Here is a 20,538-nt window from a genome sequence, read left to right as displayed (position 1 = left end):
TTATGTGATCCTCACTTTATCACTACTCTGATTGAAGAGAAAAACTGATGGGGAATATAATTGTTCATATTAAGTAAAAATGTGAATATAAAGTTATTTAATATGAAAAATTTTGGCTTATAAAGATTCACATAAATGTGGATAATTAAGTTGAATAATAATTATAAGGTGGAGTAAGAAAACATGATCTGAGGGAGTTCTTCATAGATCGGTTTAAACTGCCTTGACTAGCCAGTGGTCTCCCTGAAGAATGTTGCTCTGACTAGGAGTTGGGTATTTAAAGGGCCTTAGCACTACCTATCTTTCCTGGGAGCACTCTTGGAAAGTGTTGATTGTGTTACTAAATATTATTATATAAAGATTTAAGTAAAGCCAAAATTTTTGTCAAGTGATCCTTATAATTTTAAATAATTAAGGTTTAACCACAACACCCTTAATTATGAGAAATTATACATTAAGTCGGTTAAGGATCACATAAAGAACATTTATCTAGTGATCCGTATAATTTTAAATAATTAAGGTTTAACCACAGTACCCTTAATTATGAGAAATTATACATTAAATCGGTTAAGGATCACATAAAGGATATTTATAAAATCAAAATTTATGTCTAATGAACCGTCTAATTTTAAATAATTAAGGTTTGGCCACAGCACCCTTAATTATGCAAAATTATACATTAAGTGGGCTGAGGATCACATGAAAGACATTTATTAAGAGCATAAATATTTATATAATTGTGATTTAATGTCTTAGTGATTCGTATAATTTTAATTTATTAAAGAATATCGATATCATCTTTAATTGAATTAAAATTATACATAAATTTTTAATCACATTTAGTTGTAATAGACATAAATTACATAAAATTATTCATCATTTTGATAATATTTTGAGATGAATAATTATGAAAAATAAATATTTTATGCATAAAGAATTTAATATCCTTGTGATTCATATGATTTTAATTAATTGAAGAGTAGCCACAACATCTTTGATTAAATTAAAATTATACATAAATTATGAGGATCACATTTGGTTATAAGGGATATAAATTGTAATTAATTATATTTGAACATTGAAATTTATCCCACAAGAAATTTCGTTATGTTAAATATAATTAATTAGGATACAATATTGAATTATTTTCTTAATTTATCCACATGGATTAAGAATTGAATATAATTCAATAGTTATATCATTAAGTTGTATGAATCTAATTGAATTAAAAATTCAGTCCACAGACAATTTTTATGTCAGTGATTCATATATAAATCATGATTTACATGGGTAAAACATGATATAAGGTTTATTGCTTCATTTAATAACATTAGCATGTATTCATTAAATTTGCAGCATATTGCTATTACTCTGATATTAATTTCTTGAGAATGACTTGATTAGTGGGAGCGATCAAATTCAGAATATTGATCATTATGATGCTCATTCATCCACACAAGTTATATATATTGATTGATATTCACAACATTCTCCAATTAATAGGTGTATTGTGAAACCAATCATATAAATTCCATAAAAAGTTGGTTCAGTTGCCATTTATTTTTAGATGAGTCTTCAAACAAATAAAGTCTCATTAGGCAACATCAAACAACATAAAGAATTCATCTCTAGTGATGGTGAATATTTAATATTTCAAGATTAAGAAAACGATATAGATTGAAACATGTCTCACATTAGTGGTATTTCAGGTTTTACAATGCTATTTCTTCATTAAGTTTTGTTGAGAACATTGTGAGCCATTATGAATATCAGAAGGTTAGTGGGAGCTTAATTATTATCAGAGTAATATAAGTATTTGACCACTAAAAAGCTGCAAAATGTTTTGGGATACCTTTATGGTATTAAAGTTTTACATGCTTATGTGAGATGAATTGACAATTTGGAAAGTGATTTGCTACTTCCACTGTTGAGTCAAAATTCGTTATTGAAGCACTATTATATGGTGTATTTTAAGGAGTTTCATTATGAGCTTAGAATTATGGATTCTATGTCTAAGCCATTAAGATTATATTACTGCAATTCAGTTATGATCTTTGTGACTAAAACGGTGGTCGAATTAAGTATATCGACATAATGTATTTTAAACCGTTGGAGAACGTGTTAATAAAGTGGTCATTGAACACGTTAGCACTGAATTGATGATCTTTTAACCTAAAGGCATGCAAATTTCAGATGTTAAAGGATCATATGGTAATTACGGATGGATTTGATTCCATAATAAATTTATGTTATATACATTTGGTTTTGATAATGAAACGCATTCAGTTATGATATTTCTCATATTCAGTTATGTACATATTCAGTTATCTTGAGAAAAGTATCAATAAAGTTGGACCTCGAATAAACATAAGGTTTATTCATTAAGTTATACAGATTTGAGAGACATAATGCATTGTAATACATGGAAGATAATATTCGTTTTAAGATGACCTATCGCCATGATTCATGTATTTTGTTTTCTCCTATGGTAAAAGAGATATATGTGTCAAGTGGGAGAATGTAAGAAATTATGACACATTATTATGAAAATTCAAAAGAAAAATTAAAAACGTGTGTCAACAATGGCGACGGCTATCGCACACATCTTTTGACAAAACCTTTACGTAAGCCGCCTCAACTTTGGAAAATTTGAGGAGTGCATGTCTCTTCTTTTGAACTCTCAAAGCTCCCTCAAACTCATTGATGGTATGAGTTTGCCTATAAATACCGAAGACATTGAGGTCCCTAGATACACAATCTCATACAGAATAATGCACCATCTATAGAGAGATTGGAGTGTTTAGAAGGCTTCAATCGGAGGAAAATCAGAAGAATTACAGATGATTCAATGACTGGAGTTAACGCTCGATTTAACTTCCGCATATTTGATTCATGTTTATATACGTGCGTACAAAAACATGATTTTAGAGAAAATCTCTAACGTTGTCATCCTCAATCACTAATATTCACTATGTTTGCTCCCTCACGGTCATCAATTTTCAGCGCTTCCACTGAAGGAACAGTTGAACAGCTCTCTTCTAGCTCAATTTCTTCTTCTTCCCCATCCGATAAAAGGTTTCGGTGGCTACGGTGGCTTAGTGCAGGAGAACTAAGCTCCCCGACGTCACTTTCTCGATCATCTTGGTGCTTCCCATCATCAACCTCTACCATTTATGCAAATCAGAATTCACCACTTAACATTCTAAACCACAAAATTACAAATCTCGGAACAGAATCTACGAACTTTTTGAATCTATTTTGCATAAACAAAATACATGGCACTCTATAATAATCACAGAAAACCATATTTTTCAGGGAAAAAAACCAAGGAAGCATAACATAAACTAATAACATGCCCTTGAAACAATTTTTAGAAAATGCACAAGAGGTGAAAGAATAATGGAATCGACGCGGGCATTTATGGAAAAGAGAGTCTTTTCGATTCAAAGAAAGAAATTCACGACCCAAAAAAAAGAGGAAGTATTTGTACCGTGAGAGTGAGCAGCAGGAGAAGAGAGGTCAGAGTGATCGTCATGCTCCTTTTCCTTCTTTTTCCTGGCAGCTTTTCTCTTCTTCGGACCCGAAGGCATGATGATGTTTGATTATAGTTGAGTATATTGCTATGGGGCAAGAGATCGTCAATTGTCGAAAATTTTGATTTTTCTCGCTCTGTCTCGCACTCTATCAGTAGCTTCGCTGTTTTTGTTTTCTGCCATCCCAAAATGACGGTGAATGATACAATCTTACAGTGTCGGCGGCGGCGGTGGGGCCTGATCCATGCTTTGTCCTGCGGGAATGGTTATTCAATTATATAATAGGACTCTCATATTTCAATTTCATTTTTTTAATAATAATTTCAATATCATTTCCGATGCTTTTTTTTTTTTGAAGGAATTTTCCGACGCTTAAACTTACATAATCGAGGAAGATTTTTAAATAAAAAAATTTAATAATAATTCATGATGATAAGAGCTGATTTACATAAAATCCATTCGAAAAAGTGAGAGAATAACACATTGAATTACATATTTTCTATAAAAAAAAAAAAAAAAAAAAAAGCCACACATGTTATCTAATTTATTAGATACCAATAAAATCCAAATATTGGTGATTATTTTATTAAAATTGCTAAAGAGTAACTTCGACGAGTTCAAGAGAGAACGCTTCGGCGTCGAAGTGAGATCTGACAAATGATAAGATAAGACGCCTTGATTTGGATCAGAATTAGGTTTGTTGCTTCAAGAATTCGAGAAATTTAAACGAAAAGAGAGTGGGGATGGATGCTTTAAGGAAGCAAGCAAGCAAAATCAGAGATCAAGTCGCAAAACAGCAACAGGTGTTTGCTCTTTGTTATTGTTTGCCATTATGTGGTTAGATTTTAGTTTATGAAAGCAATGATGATCAGTCAAGAACTACAAAGTTTATGTTTTTATTTTCTGTTGGGATTGTAGGCTGTGATAAAGCAATTTGGTGGGACCGGCTATGAGAGCTCCGAAGTTATGGTTATTGATGAGCTTGAGTTGCAAATGCATCATCAGCTGGAGAAGCTTTACAGGTCTACTCGAGGTGGAAGGGTAATTGACTTTATTCTTTTTTTTTTTTTTTTTTATGCTTTTTGTTTTGTTTTGCTAGTATATGATTCCCTCTTCCACGCTCGTATTAATTTCTATTATATGCTGGTAAATCTTACAACTAAAAATCTTGGGATATTGAGCGTGATAATGTGGTTCTTTATGTAGCCTTTGATTATAGGTTTCAAATTTAATGTAAATGAGATGTGAGAAACTGAGTTTAATCGTAAGTTCCAAGCAAAAATACTTAATCATTTGTAAGTTTTCTTCAAATTATGATGTGCCCAATTAATGGAGATACGTGCATTCTCATACTGATTTGATATTTCTGGAGTATGGATGTGGTGTGCCACTGGTCGGCAGTGGATTTAATCTGGAATATTTTCAAAGTTTAACAATAGCACACCTAAATTTTTTTGTTATTGAACTTTCCTGTTATTTCCTAAAGTGAACAATGAATTGCTTCTTTTTTTTCCCAGGATTTTCAGAAAGATATTGTCAAAGCAGCTGAAGCATTCACGGTCATAGGGTATAAGCATATAGAAGCTGGTGAGTTTGTACGAAACCTGCTAATCATGAAGTAAACTGTCAGTATATGACTTATTCATGGCAACCTTGCGCTATACCTGGATTAATGCTGTTTCACTAATGGTAGTCAGGAACCAAGTTGTCCGAAGATTGTTCAAGGTATGGGATTGAGAATTCTAATGACGAGATTCTAGCCAAGACTGCATCCATTTATGGGGAAGCTCGTAAACACGTGGAAAAGGAGCAAGAAGACTTGACTAAATTGTTGTTTACACAGGTTAGTTTGATAGATGAGGCATCACTATGACATGGTGATAATTTACTAATATTGGTGGTTGAGTGCAAGTACTTTGTAAGTTACCTGATGACATTGTTATTTTTTCTGATGTTTTGACCATTCATTGTATCCATTTGGGGAGTACTTTCAATTTTTTGTTTCCATTTCAATTTGATGTTTCAAGAAACGATGATGGTGAGGGAGCTGTAGATGGTTGGGGTCATGGTCATGGTGAGTTACATATCTATGTTTCTCTTTCTATTAGTGTTACAAATTTCGTCAATTGGCAATAGAGGCTAGAGTTGTAGAATGCAACATAAGTACTGGGATATTTATCAGACAACTTGAAAGAGATTGAATTCAAATTTGAGCAATTTGGCAGGATACTGCAACGCGAGTTACTCGTTGTGCACTGAGATGATATTGTTGTTTTTATTATTACGTATGCTCAGAACTGGAAGGTTATATTACCATCTAAGGTTTTGAATTGGTTGTTTGGTGATAAAACACGTTTTCTCGGGCTCATAAATTATCTTTACCCCTTCAATCATGCTGGATCTTAAATAAGCACCAATTGAGTTAAGGCGCTATCAAGGTTTGCATTGAGAATCATATGTGGTATCTCTTTTCTTAGGTCTTAGAACCATTAAGAGCTATGATAACCGGTTCTCCTCTGGAAGATGCTCGTCACCTTGCTCAACGATACAGTAGAATGAGACAAGAAGCAGAAGTGCAGGTAATCAAAAGATGTTCGCATTTTTTTTATCAAACATCAAATGGATTCCTTTGAAAACCATCAATCATATGGTGATTATGATTCATATTTCATTTTACAAAAGTAACTGAATGCAGGCTGCTGAAGTTTCTAGAAGACAAGCACGCGTGAGGGAATCTCCTATACCTGAAAATGTTGCCAAGCTGCATTCTGCAGAATCTAAAATGCTGGAACATAAAGCAAATATGGCTATACTTGGTAAAGAAGCAGCAACAGCATTGGCTGCTGTAGAATCACAGCAGCAGAGGCTTACATTTCAGAGATTTGTTGCAATGGTATTATCTCGAATCTCCTTGCAGTGATGAATCAGCTTTCTTAACCAGGATTATACATTTAAGTCAGTGATTCCTTTGTAGGTTGAAGGCGAAAGGACTTATCACGAAAGAGTTGCCACAATACTTGGTAATATTGAAAATGAGGTGTGTATTTTCCTCCTTATATTATGTAGATGATGTATTATGGTACTGCTAATGTGATTATGTCTGTTTTTATAGATGGTCTCAGAGAAACAAAGAAAGGAGGCTGCTCCACCTGTCGCTCCTCTCACTCACACTTCAGAGAAAACTAAGTATTTTTTGGCTGAGGCATGTAACAGTTTGATTTATGGATGGAATGGGGATCTTATAACACACTACAGTTTATCTTATTGGCAGTTCCTTGCTCTTGTTTTGCAGGCAATACATGCTTTTGATGCTGCATCAGAGAAGGAACTGAGCTTGGAAATTGGGGATTATGTTGTTGTTAGAAAGGTTTTTGCCTTCTGTTTTAATAGTCTGGTGTTTATTTGTCTATGGGTGCCAGTGGACATACATATTCTAGATATGAGGAAACATGAGTTAATTGGTGTTTCTTTGGTTACATGTAGTTCATTCGCGACGAAATCTACAGAGTTCTTGAATGCATGATTTTCCCACTTTTCTGAAACACTTCAAAACGATGTTTGTTGAGCTTTTGTCCAATCTCCCTTGAAAGCTTATTACGCTAAATATCTTGCTTCACACTTATCATGTTCCACAAAATCATCTTGACCATTAGTTCCATCAATATAAACATAGCTGCTGATGAAATTGTACACCAATTGCCATCATATGCATTTTTGAAACAAAGCTTTCACTTCAGTGACAAATACTTATGTTACTTTTAATAATTTCTAATGAAACTTCAGCTTGAAACTTAATTCTCTGTTCTGTCCATTTAATGTTACGGAATTTAAGCTGCGGTTTATCACTGATAAAGTTACTTTCTGTTATATTTGTCCTATTATATTTTGTTTACCTGGTATTCTCAGGTGACCCCTTCTGGATGGTCAGAAGGAGAATGTCAGGGCCGAGCGGGATGGTTCCCAACTTCATATGTGGAGAAACGCCAGAGGATTCCCACAAATTATACCGCATCTGAAGTTTATTAATGAATGGCTTCTTACTCGTCACCATCGGTTAAAATTTGCTTTTGTACCGATTGTGCCATATCCCTCTGTAATAGTCTCTGCATGTTTGTTTTCTCTGGGGTGTAACGTGTTTTTGAATTGCGGAAAGGATTATTTGGTTGTATCTGAAGGAGATTCTTTTCTTATATTGCTTGGCTGTGCGTTTCTGATAGCGTTACGGCATATAGTGCTGCACAGTATCAAAATTTGGAGGAGGAGAGGAGTTCGCTTTTTTGCTAATTATTGTGCTGATTAGTTCATTATTATTTCGTAATAACAGGGTTGAGTTTTTCTTGACCATTGGATTTGCAGACTAATTATTTTAAGGGCTTGTTTTCTCGGAATTAGCTGTATCGCGTGACACTGACTGGTACGCAGGATAATAGATCACATTCATTTATCTCATGAAACGAGTCCATCAATTAATATTTATAACAATAAATAATATTTTACGGGTCAGAAAATTGTCTCCTCAGATTTTCATATAAAATTTTTTAAAATCTCATAAAAAAATTTATGTATATAGATTTAATAAAAATATGATTTTTATGTACATAACTTTTTTTACATAAAGTATGATCATACTAGAATAATTTTTTTGAAAAATAATATAGTGTGGGAAAGGTTATTTTGGGGAAAAAACAAGGAAAATTAGTTTTTCTAAAGGTTATATATTTTATGAATAGTATGAATGGATTTGTTTAGCTGGTTACGAAATTTGGAGCACGCGTAAATTGCCGTTTCGCAGAGGCAAGTAAAATGGTTGAAGAAATGGAGAAAATGGTTACAAAGGCATCCCTTATGAATTTGGAGTATTCAGAACACCAGAATACAGACAACCTTTCCCCTTTCGGCAAAAATTGAATTGTACGAACTGTACAACGCAATCTGTAGGATAAAAGAAATGACCAACAAAAATCTTCAGCGCACAAGAAAATCAGCTCACAAGTACATTTCAAAAGTTTCTGCACACGACTTAAGCATGTGACTCCAGCAATGGCCGTCTTGACGCTTCCTCTGAAAATTTACTGTAATGGAAGTATAGAACTAACTGTACAATCCCAAGAAGCAATCCTATCCCGTTTGGAACCTGATTTGGTAAACCAACCAAAGAAACTAGAAAATGAAATTGAGAGTTGACAGAAGTCAGATGTAGTTTTGATGATGTTAAGTGGTATCCTGAACTAAAATCTCGGGACTGTCGAATTTATTACCTTGCACATGACAAAGTAACCAAGGATTTCATTAAACCAAACGAGGTGGTGAGAAAAGATGTATATAGTACACTACTTACAGAAACAAATGCGTCGTGCTTCAGCGATCCATAGGCAAAGAAAGCAGCACTCATCAAGAAAGTCGCAAGTGAGAGAAAAAAAGGCATGTATTCCACACTCTTCGTCCTGATCACCAGATTCTGCAGTAAGATTTTAAATTAATAAGTTACCTACCAGATGGAAAAGACACATACAATACAAGTGCTTGATAAATTTGGGTGCCTGGTGAACTCACGATCACGAATAGTGGAGAGGCAAACATGGAAATGAGGGAAAAAACGGAGAGATATCCAACAAAAAGTTGTCGGTTAGGCGGTTGAAAAACTCGAATGCTCAGAAAAACTATGATCCCAAAGACAGAAAAGACTGCCATCAATAATCCCAGCATCTTTATCTGCAGATCACAGTTCCACTTAGGTTGCAACAGAGAGTTCCTAATATCCTATGTTTAGACATTAAGATTAGACCTTTCTGCATTTGTCTGCATATCGAATGAAGATGGCTATGTAAACCAACTGAAAAACAGCTCCGACCGAATTGACAGTGGCAATCAATATTATCCCGGAAGAGACAATGGGCACTCCGTACCAAAGGCATATTAAACAGTTTAAGAGGGCATATATGTAAGGCAGCCCAGAAAACTGTTCTGTTGATTGGTTTATGATAATTCTTCTAAATGTTGGACTGGAAAAAGAGAAAAACACGTTCATTAATCAGGAAATAGATTAGCTAGCTAAAAGTATGATGCACTTACATTGGTGACACAAACAGCACAAAAGCTAGGAGGTTCCCTGCAAAGAAAAGCAATTTTTTTGTTATTAAATGAGTGAATGACCAATCAATGTTCTTTAAGTAATCACTTTTTTCATTGCACTACAGCTCGATATATGTTTTCTCATGGCATCAAAAGCTTTTGCAAAGCTTCAAGAAGTCAAATTGTTGTGAATGGCAAATAAATCTTTGAAATTTCTTCGTTAACTATAATTTTTTTGTCAAGTGTATTAATTACCAAACCTTTCCCCTTTCGACCCATGAGACAAGAATTTTAAAACAGATCAGTTTCGAGTCAAATAACTTAGCTTTGCAACAAGGTTGACTCGAATAACAAAAGGTAAAATCCCCAATCCAATTTCCGCCATTTCTGCAATTTTTTCACACATATTTAACCATACACACGCTGGAAGAAAAAACCCATCTTAGTTCATACAAATATTCAGATGAAATGGAATAGTAAACAAGATACTATACAAGTAGTCAACACTCAAAACAGATCTTGGATAGTTTCCCAGAGTCCAACATTAAAAAACAAGAAAAATCTACAAAATCCCCCGTAAGAACTGAGAGATTAACACAAGAATCAACCGTTCAAGTGAAACTCAAATGCCAATCAGAGCTAAAGCAGAAACGTATCGCAAACAAGAAAGCCCACACACAAAAAACACCCAAACACTTCGGAGAATTGGGATTGAACATAGTAACCTGCAACTCCAGCTGCTTCACTGAAAACTGTATAAATGGAGCACACTCCAACTCCGTCTTCAGACATGAGCAAATCTACCAAGAAGCTCAAAAGGAACACGGATGTAAGAATTCTACTAATTCAAAGGAGCTGTGTTTTTCACGTTTGTTATTAGCTTTTGGCACGAGTCTTCTCATTTTGGATTCAATCACAGCCGTATTTTAATGGATACAAGTTGGAAAGTTTTTGCTGAATTTTTATTCAAATATTCTGACACATCTTTTCTTTTCTTTTTTTCGTGACCCCCTCGCTGTCTGGTTAGTGGCAACAAGTGACGGATAACAATTCTGCACAAGTAGTTTTGTTTTAACGAATATAGGTGAAATTGCGAAATTTTATTTTTATTGTTAAGTGTCTTGGTTATCCATTCAACCAACCGCATTAAAAGCCATACACAGTATATTTTTAATGGACAAAAATTTGTGTTAGACGCATTATCACAGGTTGTATTTTGTGAGATAAATCTCTTATTAGGTCATCAATGAAAAAATATTATTTTTTATGCTAAGAGTATTATTTTTTATTGTAAATATCAGTAAAATTGACTCATAAATAAAGATTCGTGAGATCGTCTAATATACTTAATCGAGTAACTCATGAAACAAAATTGTGACAATCGTAGTTTATGTACTTCTTTCAAACCAACCAAAATCAATTAGGTCATATGCATTGTGGCCAAACCGTTGGATTACAGTGGTTCACTTAAAATTTAAAATAAATAAAGCTTTATTTTTTTATTTTATTTTTCAAAATATATATTGATTATGACTACGAAATTTCTGAATTTATACATTCATGAAAATTTCATCATCTATCCTATTTTTTTTTCATGTCAATATAATTTACTTTCACAGTTTTTATCAGATTTTAATTTTTAAATTTTTGTGTATTTCTAATTAAATGTTGTTTAATTAGTATAAAATTTAACACCCAATCAGCGTCTTTAAGATTAAGATAAAATATAACTAATATTGAATGGCAAAACGTTAAGATACCGTTTGGTACGATGGATGAGATGTATGAAGGATGAATAGAAGTGTGATAAAAACATGATGAGATATGAATGAGTAATATATAATGATGAATAATATGTTGTTTGGTATGTTTTTAATTTTGTAGGATTATTGTGTTTATTATTACATAATCTCTTAAATATCCTTGTCAATTGCACAAATGCCTCTCACGTAGAGTAGTGTTTTCTTTTGTTGAGGAGAAGGGTATATTTGTCAAATTGCAGAGATATAACGTTAATCCACCTCACATCCTTTGGGCTTGGAGTGATTTTTCATCTAACCCATATGTAGTCATATGTAATAGTATCACGGGCCATGAGATGATAGTTGGTTACCACAAAATTGAGAAAAACATGGGATTATTAAAAATTTGTTCGCATCCCACTTTTATCCAGCATACCAAACAGTATCTAATTGTATCACTGATGCGCGCATCGTCCAATTAATTAAATTTACTAGTAAGACAATTTCTAGCTTTATTATATTTATTTATGACTATGGTATTAACCTCTTTATAACATAGTATTAGACCGTCTACATTAATGTAGCTCATCATAATAATTATTTGTGGGAGATAACTGTAAAAATAAATTAGCTGTGACATATAAATTGTAATTTGAACAAATTTATCTGTCAAAATCAAATAATTTGACTTTCTGGAATTAATATTATATATGTGTTCTTTAAGATCGAATGATTAGTTAAATTAAATGCAATCGAGTAATATGGATTAAATATACTTTAGATTTTAAAGTCTTAATTAAAATTAAAAGAGATTAGTATGCTTCATAATCGGATCGATGATCGAACCAGTTTGCTTTAAAATAACGATTTTCAACCGATCGGACCGGAACATTATTATATTATATAAAAATAATAATATAATATAGTAAATAAAATATTTTAAATTCTAAAATCTTAAATTTTTATATAAATAATAATAATAGAATATATTTATCAAAAATACATATATATTTTATACAAAATAACTCTTAATTCATGTAAAAAAAAAAAAAACTACTTTTAAAAAAAGCACAAGATAATGAAATATAATCGATCCTTTTGAAGAGTTGCCCTATAAGTTAATTAGCTCACAACTCACAAGCGGACAGGGGTGGGGGGGCATTAATGGGCCACGATAAGCCCAATATTCTGTTTCCTGTCCGGCCCATTTAAACATGATTATGGGTCAGTGAAGGCCCATAATAGGGTGTTTAAGAATTAAACGCTCCTTTTGAACTCCTACACATCTCCCTGGGACCCAGGGTGCTAATTGCATTCGAATTCAAGCACATACGTTGCAATGTTCATAGAATATAAATATTTTTTATAGTTACTTGTTTTTTTGTAAAATTGATTTTATTTATAATATTTGCTTCCTTGTCAGTATAATGAGATGGTTGGTATATTAGTGAGATAGTGGGAAAATAATACAAATTTTTTTTTTTTGACAGATGCAAAAAGTTTTTTATATAACACTTCATTTTTTGCAATTTAATTATTAAATATATAGGAAGAACGGTAAGGATATAGTTACTCTAAAGAATTTACATATTATAGTATACATTATAATATAGTGAAGATACATGACGGATTTAAAATATTTGATAATATTTGGAAATGTTATTTGGATATTTGGGAGTATTCACAATCTCTATAGAGATAACAAATAGACCCTTAATATCCCTCCCGACGTTTTAATTTCGTCCAAATCCATTAATCATGAATAGTAGTAACTAACGAACGCTCAATCCAACAAAATGTTTTAAGACAAAAATTTGTGTGAGACGGTCTCACGGGTCGTATTTTTGAGACATATCTCTTATTTGGGTCATCCATGAAAAAATATTATTTTTGTTGCTAAGAGTATTATTTTATTGTGAATATCGGTTATTTTGGTCATCTATGAAAAAGTATTACTTTTTATGCTAAGAAAATTACTTTTTGTTGTGAATATCGGTAGACAGCAGGGTTGACCCGTCTAACAGATAAAAATTAGTGAGACTGTATCACAAGAAACCTACTCATGTTTTAAAAATTAATGTCTGTGCAGTTATAGTGATAAAAGTGTCTTAATCGTGTTCCTAACAAAAAGTAAATCGCATTTCATTCCTGTAATATCATCCAATTAGATTCAATAGCGCAGACAATAGGGCAATTTTGTTATTGTTTCGCATCGCTTTCAGGCGAGTTTGGATTCATTTTGTGAACATTTCAAAACCACCAATGTGTAAGTTTATACTTGTGGGACACGAAGGAAGCAGATTTTTTTATTTCTTAATCGGAAAATGATTTTGTTTAATATTATCGATTTAAATGCTTAAAAGTTTGATATATATTATACTATTAATTAATTAAAGATAATAAGTATAACTACAAGATAATATAGCGTACACGATTGATTATCTTTTTTCTGTTTTTTCGGGGCTATTTTAAATTAATATTAATGAAAATTTATAAGAATATGTCTCTTGAGATGTTGTATAACATATTTTTATTCATGATAAATATCAACCATACTCATATTTACAATAAAAAGTAATGTTTTTTATTATTGACCTAAATAAAATATTCGTCTCACAAAAATGACTTGTGAGTTATTCGACCATAACGTCATTAATAATGAGTTATTATTCCTATTGTTTGGTGTGTCGTTTCGTTTAATACTTGATTTAAGTTGTCAAAAACTTGTGTGAGACGGTCTTACGGGTCATATTTGTGAGACAGCCATGAGACGGTCTTACATGAGACCCACTCATGTAAGTTTTATGTATAATTATCTTATCTAAGTATATTGATTTCATGTATAATTTATTATTTCATCCACGAGCCAAACAATTATTTATTTAATGGTTGTAAATAGACCACATATACTTAAATGTTATTCAGTGCATTTGCATCACATGGAAAAATTGTCTTTGTTATAATTGGATCGACCCTTAAGATAATAGGGTAGAAGTAACCATCTGTCACAAGCCATGCCTCGTTTTTTACTTGAGTTTCTTTCATGTCGAATTTGTGAACAAATTTGCAATGTAATCAGGGGCTGATTTAGAAAGAATGCGGATGTGGGAGTTCGATATCTGATAAGAATTGATTTTATAATGATCATGATTATTATTCATATACACAATAGTGATGTTTGTGTTGTTGAATAGTTATTATTTACTTGTAGTTAGACGATAAATAGGGATATTTCGTACTTGTAGGAAACACGATTTCGTAAGAAATGCATGCTTATTAAATTGTACTGACCCCATATCTATTTGTTTTCTTCACTAAGTACAAACAAAATATTAATGATTTAGTAGTCCAGGACTCAATTGACTTTGTTTTTGGAGTTTTGGGGAAATTTAACATACGTACGTTTGATTCCAATTTCGGAATAATTTTTTTATTGTATATTTCAAATTATAATATCATATTTTGTGTAAGAATATAATATTATAAAGTAATCTTCGGAAACGAATGAACAATTGAGTTAAAACTAAAGAATATACTAAAATGTGAAAACAAAAAAACCTCAGTTGAGAGGAAAATAATTATAATGAAAATTATATATATATATATATATATATATATATATATATATATATATATATATATTCAACAGAAAAAACATTAGTGTACGTAATACGTCGATAAATTCTTTTTAGAAAACCTCAGAACAATATTTTCATCTTGAAGGTATATATGACTTATTTATGTATATAATATATATATATTTTAACATATATATAATAATAATAATAATGATAATAATGAAATATAATTTTTTTTTAAAAAAAATGTTGATAAAACAATCCAGCTGTAGCACGTGGCTTGTGGGACTTGGGCTATGTCTACGGACCAAACAGTTCATAAGAAGTTTGTATTGCGGGAATGGATATTTTTCTTTTTAAGCTACAACGTGACATGTTGTACACGAAAATCGTTACCGAACAAACACCACAAATCTTAATTTGTTATTTTCTTTTATAGGATCAGCCTCAAACAATAAATATTTTCAAGGAACTGATTAGGTTTTAATTAACTTCAACTTATAAAAATTCTTAAAATTTTACTTTCAAATATAAATTGATCTAAGATCTCATTTAATAATGACGATATGATATTGATTAAGATAATAGAACTATTGAAAAAAGATTGCACAGAAAAACATCTAATTGTATATTACTTTTTTAGCAGTTAAATGTAAAACGTTAAACAAAGCGTGCCAAAAAAATTTCAGAAACGCAAACGTCGGAGCATTTAGAATTATTGGTAGCTCGATCATCAGTTTAGTGCTTTCGGGGAACATTAATCTTTAGAATTATGATGAAATCTTATATTGAGAAAAATAAAAGAAAATTAATATTAAATGATATAAATATATGTATTCCCCAAATCTAATATCGAGAATTTCACGTTTCAAGAAATCCAGTCTTCCTCAGAATCGAGTTCCGAACCTCACTCAAATCCCTTCCCTTGAGAGTCCTCCCGTGACCCGTACAGACGGAAAACGCCATCATCTTCCCTGCCACGCGCCGCCCTATGATGATATGCGGCGGCACCATTTCGCCGTCATCACCGTCCAAATCCGAGTCCACCGCGTAACCAAACCAAGCATTCCCTGGAATGTTAACCGGGACCGAGCAATTCTTTTCACTCATCAGCTTCATCTTTTTCCTCTTCCCTTTGTTGACTGATTCTAGATATGCAGCTGGAATACATTCTTCAGCGATATCAACTCCTTCTTTATCGACGAGATTTTCTTGAAATATAACTTCAGATTCCTCAAACTCTTCTGCCATCAGAAGAAGTTCACACACAAGGGTTGAATGAATGGAGAAAGGGGGAAATGGGAGTTTATTTATAAGAAATGGGAAAGTTTTGGGGAATGAATGAATGTGAAATCGTAGTTATAACACTTCCAGCTTCATTTGATTGCTATATATGTGTCTGTGTGTGGCGTCGAGTGCGGCCCCCGCTATCCTCTTCTTTCGAAAATGACTTTTTTAAAAAAAGTAATTTTATTACAAGAATAATATTAACATTATTTATTTCTATTTTAATTTCTAGATAATCGGTCATGAACCCAAACACAACCCTGTTGCTTGTCATTCACGGCTTCATTGAGACATTTTTTTGGGGAGACTTTTGTGTACGACTGGCTTAGAAAATTCACCTCGCGTTTAGGGTTCCTTTTGATTAGTAATCATCTACAGTTTTACTGATCACTATGTCAGCATTTTTTTTTTTTACATTTCACTGGATCAAATTACCCGTTATATTATTGATTTTACAAAAAAAAATTAATTTGAACAATACTTTATTGAGAAAATTATAAAAAAAAATTAATATAAATTAAATACATGAAAGTAACTTAATTAAATTTCTTGTTGAATTTGATCTTATAAATTGGTTTGAACATTAGGTATTTGAAATTTAAAAGATGGTATTCTATAGACTTGAACGTTAACTCAGCAGAATTTATTTGTATTTTAATAATATCAAACTTCACACGTATACATACTGTTCAGAACAAATGAGAGAATAACTAAATATTTAAGTTATCATATAAAATCAAACCATATTAGATTCAGTTAATTATATGTGTGTCATATACAACTGAACTTCATTATTTTATATTTTGACTAGCTAATTAATTTCTTTCTATTTGTGGAGCAATATAGGCATGATGCCTCAACTATTATAGTTTGATATAATTAAATATTATATTTATTAGTAAAATAATATACTCTTGATCTACAATAATATAAGGCTATGCTTGGTAGTCATGATGAGGGAATGATTGTTAAATAATCATCCATTATCTTCCGTTTGGTTCATTTTTTATTTAATCTATAGACCCTTGATTATGCTTGAAAGCAATATCATTCATGTTATTTGTGTGATTAAATATTTCTCTAAAAAGGTGTGATAATTTATAATTATTGAATAGTGATCATTATGAGATTTTATATTGACCATAATACCATTGAATTGTCTTCTTCAATATAATATGAAAATTAAAATTACTGAAATTTAATATTTAAATTTTTATTATATTTTTTTATAAATTAATTTCATATATTTTTATTATTTTCAATCATTTTAAAGAAAATAAATTGCAATTCAAATATATCTTAAATTATTTTTTTTTGAATTTATAATCTTGTTAATTAATTCTTTTATGAAAATAAATATCTATTAAATTCTAATTTATTTTTTTAATGATTACCGTAATATTTTCAAATATATTTCTAATAAATATATTTAAATTAATTTAATAAATATAAATTATAATTATAAATATTTAATTATCTATCTAATTATTTTAAGGATATATATTTAATTAACACTTGGGACATTTTGGTCATTACAATAAAATTTACAAAATTAATCTATTATTTTAAAATCATACCAAACTTTATCTTACCATACTATTACTCCATATCTCTCATTTTTCAATAACTCTAATTACTAATTATTTACTTATCCCATCACACGTACCAAACGGAGCCTAAGTTGATAAGTTAATGCAACAAATAATAATATTACAGAGGTTAATAGGGGTCTTACAATAGTTGGATACGTAAAATTGATATGGTGAATGATATAAGGAGCAAAATTGATGTAATTATATTATAAAGAGGTTAGATGAGCGTACGTGATGCATAATTCAAGGGGTTAAGGGGAATTAACTCTTTTTGAAACATGTTTTATATAAAATTTCTATAAGAATATATTTAGTTATTTTTTAAAAATGAATGTCTCATATTTCAAAGTGTATAAAACTGTGTATGATCGAATATTCGTCGTTTTACCAAAATTTATGATATAACTCAAATCTTTTAAACCGTACAGTAGCTCGAACATCACGTTTCGATTACCATACTCATCAAGGACAATTCTTGCATCCAATATGTTTGTTTGTGGAGCTTAATGTTTGCTTTTGAAGTTTTTAAATGGTTGTTATATATGGTAATGATGTAAGTATTTTAGAGAGCACGGTAAATTTAATATTTTGAGACGAGATCTCGAGTTCGAAGAACAATTCAAAAATTGATATTTCTCAAGAACTTTAATTCGAATATTTTCTCGCAGCACAATATGTTTCCTAGTATTTATCTAAATTAACCACGTACGGTGTTTATAATTATATGTACGCATTTTCTCAAACCTGTTGACTTTTGGTTCTCATGGCGTCGTGAGCGATTATTAATTTAATTTGTCTTCATATTCCCTTCGTATTTTACACTCCAAACACAGCCATTGATTAATACATTTACGTGCCTATAAAAGTTTGTATTTACTAATTATTGTATGTGTTTGCGTACAAGTCTCAATTTTCAATTTATTCTTATCGGTAATTAAAATTTCTTTAGATAAAATTTGAAAGCATGCATTTAATTTTGGTCGATTGTAGAGTACGATTCATTTCACGTTATTATCATAATCACCGCAAATTTTTTAATTCTTAATTAGTGTATTATCGATCAAATTAATATATATGTAACCTAAAATTGGTAAATTAATTACTATCAATGAATTAAATTGAGATTTAGTTTTATTTATTTTTTCCATTATTGAATTGACAAGTAAATATTCTAAAGCTACAAATGCCTCTATATATGGGATCTAATGAGTTGAAAAAGAAAAAAACCATATAGTTTCTTAATTATTGGTTTGTGGGGACCTAATAACATAATTGAATTTTGTTTTTAGCAAAATAAATCGCGTGGACTTGCTTTGTTGATGCATAGTTTTCTACGATTTAGTGGTGGATAGAATTCATATGCTTGTTTTTTATGATAGTCTATTTATCCACGATTAAAACATAACTTTTTGCTGACACGTGTATTGTCCGTAGAAATTTGTTATTTATAAAAGTATTATATAGTGATTCGAAGCAAAAAAAAAACCCCCCATAAAAAATAATAAAGAATATTACGTATAGATTTATAGCATGATATATTTTTTTATTTATTAAAATTTATTTCCCTTTTGATCAGCCCAATACGAGTTTATATAAATTCCTTTTACGCAATCATATTTGTTTTATTATATTATCTTAGAATAATAAGCAAGTATATATAGGTCTGAAGAAAACTGTGTCAACTTCTTTAGGGAGTACGTGTCTTGTGTGCGTGAAACGTGCGGCGTTGCACAATATAATTAATGTAATAAAAAAGTTGTAATACAGAGGATTTCTTTGACATTTTGGTAAGACAATTAACTTAAACTGTGTAAGAAAAAATGGATATAGGATGATCTTGATTCTTGGGTAAGGGACACGTTCAATGATTTAGAAAAAAACAATTTTAAATTTTTTTACGGAAATTTTTTAGGGAAAATCTTTAAATATTTTGAATGAAAAGAAATTGAAAAAATAGGATTCTCCTTGTTAAACTAATCGTATCTGGCCAATGATTAGATACCAGACGTAGATTCGAAGGGATCGGCCGGCGGCTGATGTTGCGCCGTAATCTTCTCATCCGGGCTTCATGCGACGATTCTTCCGCGGTTGTTTTCTTGTAATCAGTATTTTTTTAAAAATATCGAAGGATTACTTTTTAAAACTATTGATTGAATCTTGTTTTTAATTGTTATAAGATACATTTTACGCACGAATAATTTATTATTTTATTAATTAAAAATGCAATTAAATCCAGAATTATTAAAATATATACACACACATTTTGACTTTTGAGTAAACAAAAGGCAGGAATGTATATATAAATAATTTTTTTTTCTAAATATGTTCATAACATTAACATTTTCTTAAGCTACGTTTGGTTGGAGGATAGAGTAAACTAATGATTAGTACGTAAATGATAAAGAAAATGATTGTGATAGGATTGTAATATATGGTGTAAAATAATATTATGTTTGGTATGATTTTTAAGTGTAGGATAATTTTGAATTTTTTGATGAAAAGACCAATTTGCCCTTCCCCTTTTTTTGAGCAACCGGCGCCGATCTTGTTTAGATCGGCGACAGTTTCTTACAAACCGTCGCTATCAGCGACGGTTTATGAAAAAACTGTCGCTATTAGCGACGGATTTCCACAATCCGTCGTTATGTGCGACGGATTTTTATAGCAACCGTTTTTGAGAAACCGTCGCCGATCTTGATTAGATCGGCGACAGTTTCTTGTGAACCGTCGCTAT

The 20,538-nt window shown here is 31.2% G+C and overlaps 3 protein-coding genes across 3 annotated transcripts; 1 reads left to right on the top strand and 2 right to left on the bottom strand.

The window, feature by feature from the left end:
- Nucleotides 1–4,103: 4,103 nt before the first annotated feature.
- Nucleotides 4,104–7,723, top strand: LOC140811756 (SH3 domain-containing protein 3-like). The gene is made up of 10 exons (XM_073169819.1): nt 4,104–4,336; nt 4,452–4,574; nt 5,051–5,120; nt 5,231–5,376; nt 6,011–6,112; nt 6,229–6,426; nt 6,508–6,570; nt 6,646–6,735; nt 6,826–6,900; nt 7,440–7,723. Exons 1-10 carry the CDS (start codon nt 4,277–4,279, stop codon nt 7,557–7,559), a joined length of 1,047 nt encoding a protein of 348 aa, XP_073025920.1. The 5' UTR covers nt 4,104–4,276; the 3' UTR covers nt 7,560–7,723.
- Nucleotides 7,724–8,358: 635 nt separating this feature from the next.
- LOC140812912 (bidirectional sugar transporter SWEET2a-like) lies at nt 8,359–10,617 on the bottom strand. Its single transcript, XM_073171293.1, has 6 exons — nt 10,331–10,617; nt 9,606–9,642; nt 9,319–9,535; nt 9,087–9,245; nt 8,872–8,991; nt 8,359–8,667 (listed from the first exon to the last, which is right to left on the bottom strand). The coding sequence occupies exons 1-6, from the start codon at nt 10,395–10,397 to the stop codon at nt 8,554–8,556; spliced, it is 714 nt and encodes a 237-aa protein (XP_073027394.1). The 5' UTR covers nt 10,398–10,617; the 3' UTR covers nt 8,359–8,553.
- A 5,169-nt stretch (nt 10,618–15,786) lies between these two features.
- On the bottom strand, nt 15,787–16,176 carry LOC140811365 (protein S40-1-like). The gene has a single exon (XM_073169212.1). The coding sequence runs from the start codon at nt 16,174–16,176 to the stop codon at nt 15,787–15,789; it is 390 nt and encodes a 129-aa protein (XP_073025313.1).
- Between the last annotated feature and the right edge of the window lie 4,362 nt (nt 16,177–20,538).

Source organism: Primulina eburnea, chromosome 14 (genome assembly GCF_022965805.1).
Source record: "Primulina eburnea isolate SZY01 chromosome 14, ASM2296580v1, whole genome shotgun sequence".
In the NCBI taxonomy this organism is placed as follows: domain Eukaryota; kingdom Viridiplantae; phylum Streptophyta; class Magnoliopsida; order Lamiales; family Gesneriaceae; genus Primulina; species Primulina eburnea.
The sequence above is the reverse complement of the archived record's forward strand: the minus strand, read 5'-3'. Positions and strand labels throughout refer to the sequence as shown.

Bases quoted from the DNA above. Each gene is read 5' to 3' on its own strand.
- LOC140811756 (XM_073169819.1), top strand. From the start codon at position 4,277: ATGGATGCTTTAAGGAAGCAAGCAAGCAAAATCAGAGATCAAGTCGCA. The intron at 5,377-6,010 runs GTTAGTTTGATA...CTCTTTTCTTAG, and splicing joins CTAAATTGTTGTTTACACAG to GTCTTAGAACCATTAAGAGC. The intron at 6,736-6,825 runs GCATGTAACAGT...CTTGTTTTGCAG, and splicing joins CTAAGTATTTTTTGGCTGAG to GCAATACATGCTTTTGATGC.
- LOC140812912 (XM_073171293.1), bottom strand. From the start codon at position 10,397: ATGTCTGAAGACGGAGTTGGAGTGTGCTCCATTTATACAGTTTTCAGT. The intron at 9,536-9,605 runs GTAAGTGCATCA...CTCTTTTTCCAG, and splicing joins GTGCTGTTTGTGTCACCAAT to TCCAACATTTAGAAGAATTA. The intron at 8,668-8,871 runs GTAAGTAGTGTA...TTACCAAATCAG, and splicing joins AGCACGACGCATTTGTTTCT to GTTCCAAACGGGATAGGATT.
- LOC140811365 (XM_073169212.1), bottom strand. From the start codon at position 16,176: ATGGCAGAAGAGTTTGAGGAATCTGAAGTTATATTTCAAGAAAATCTC.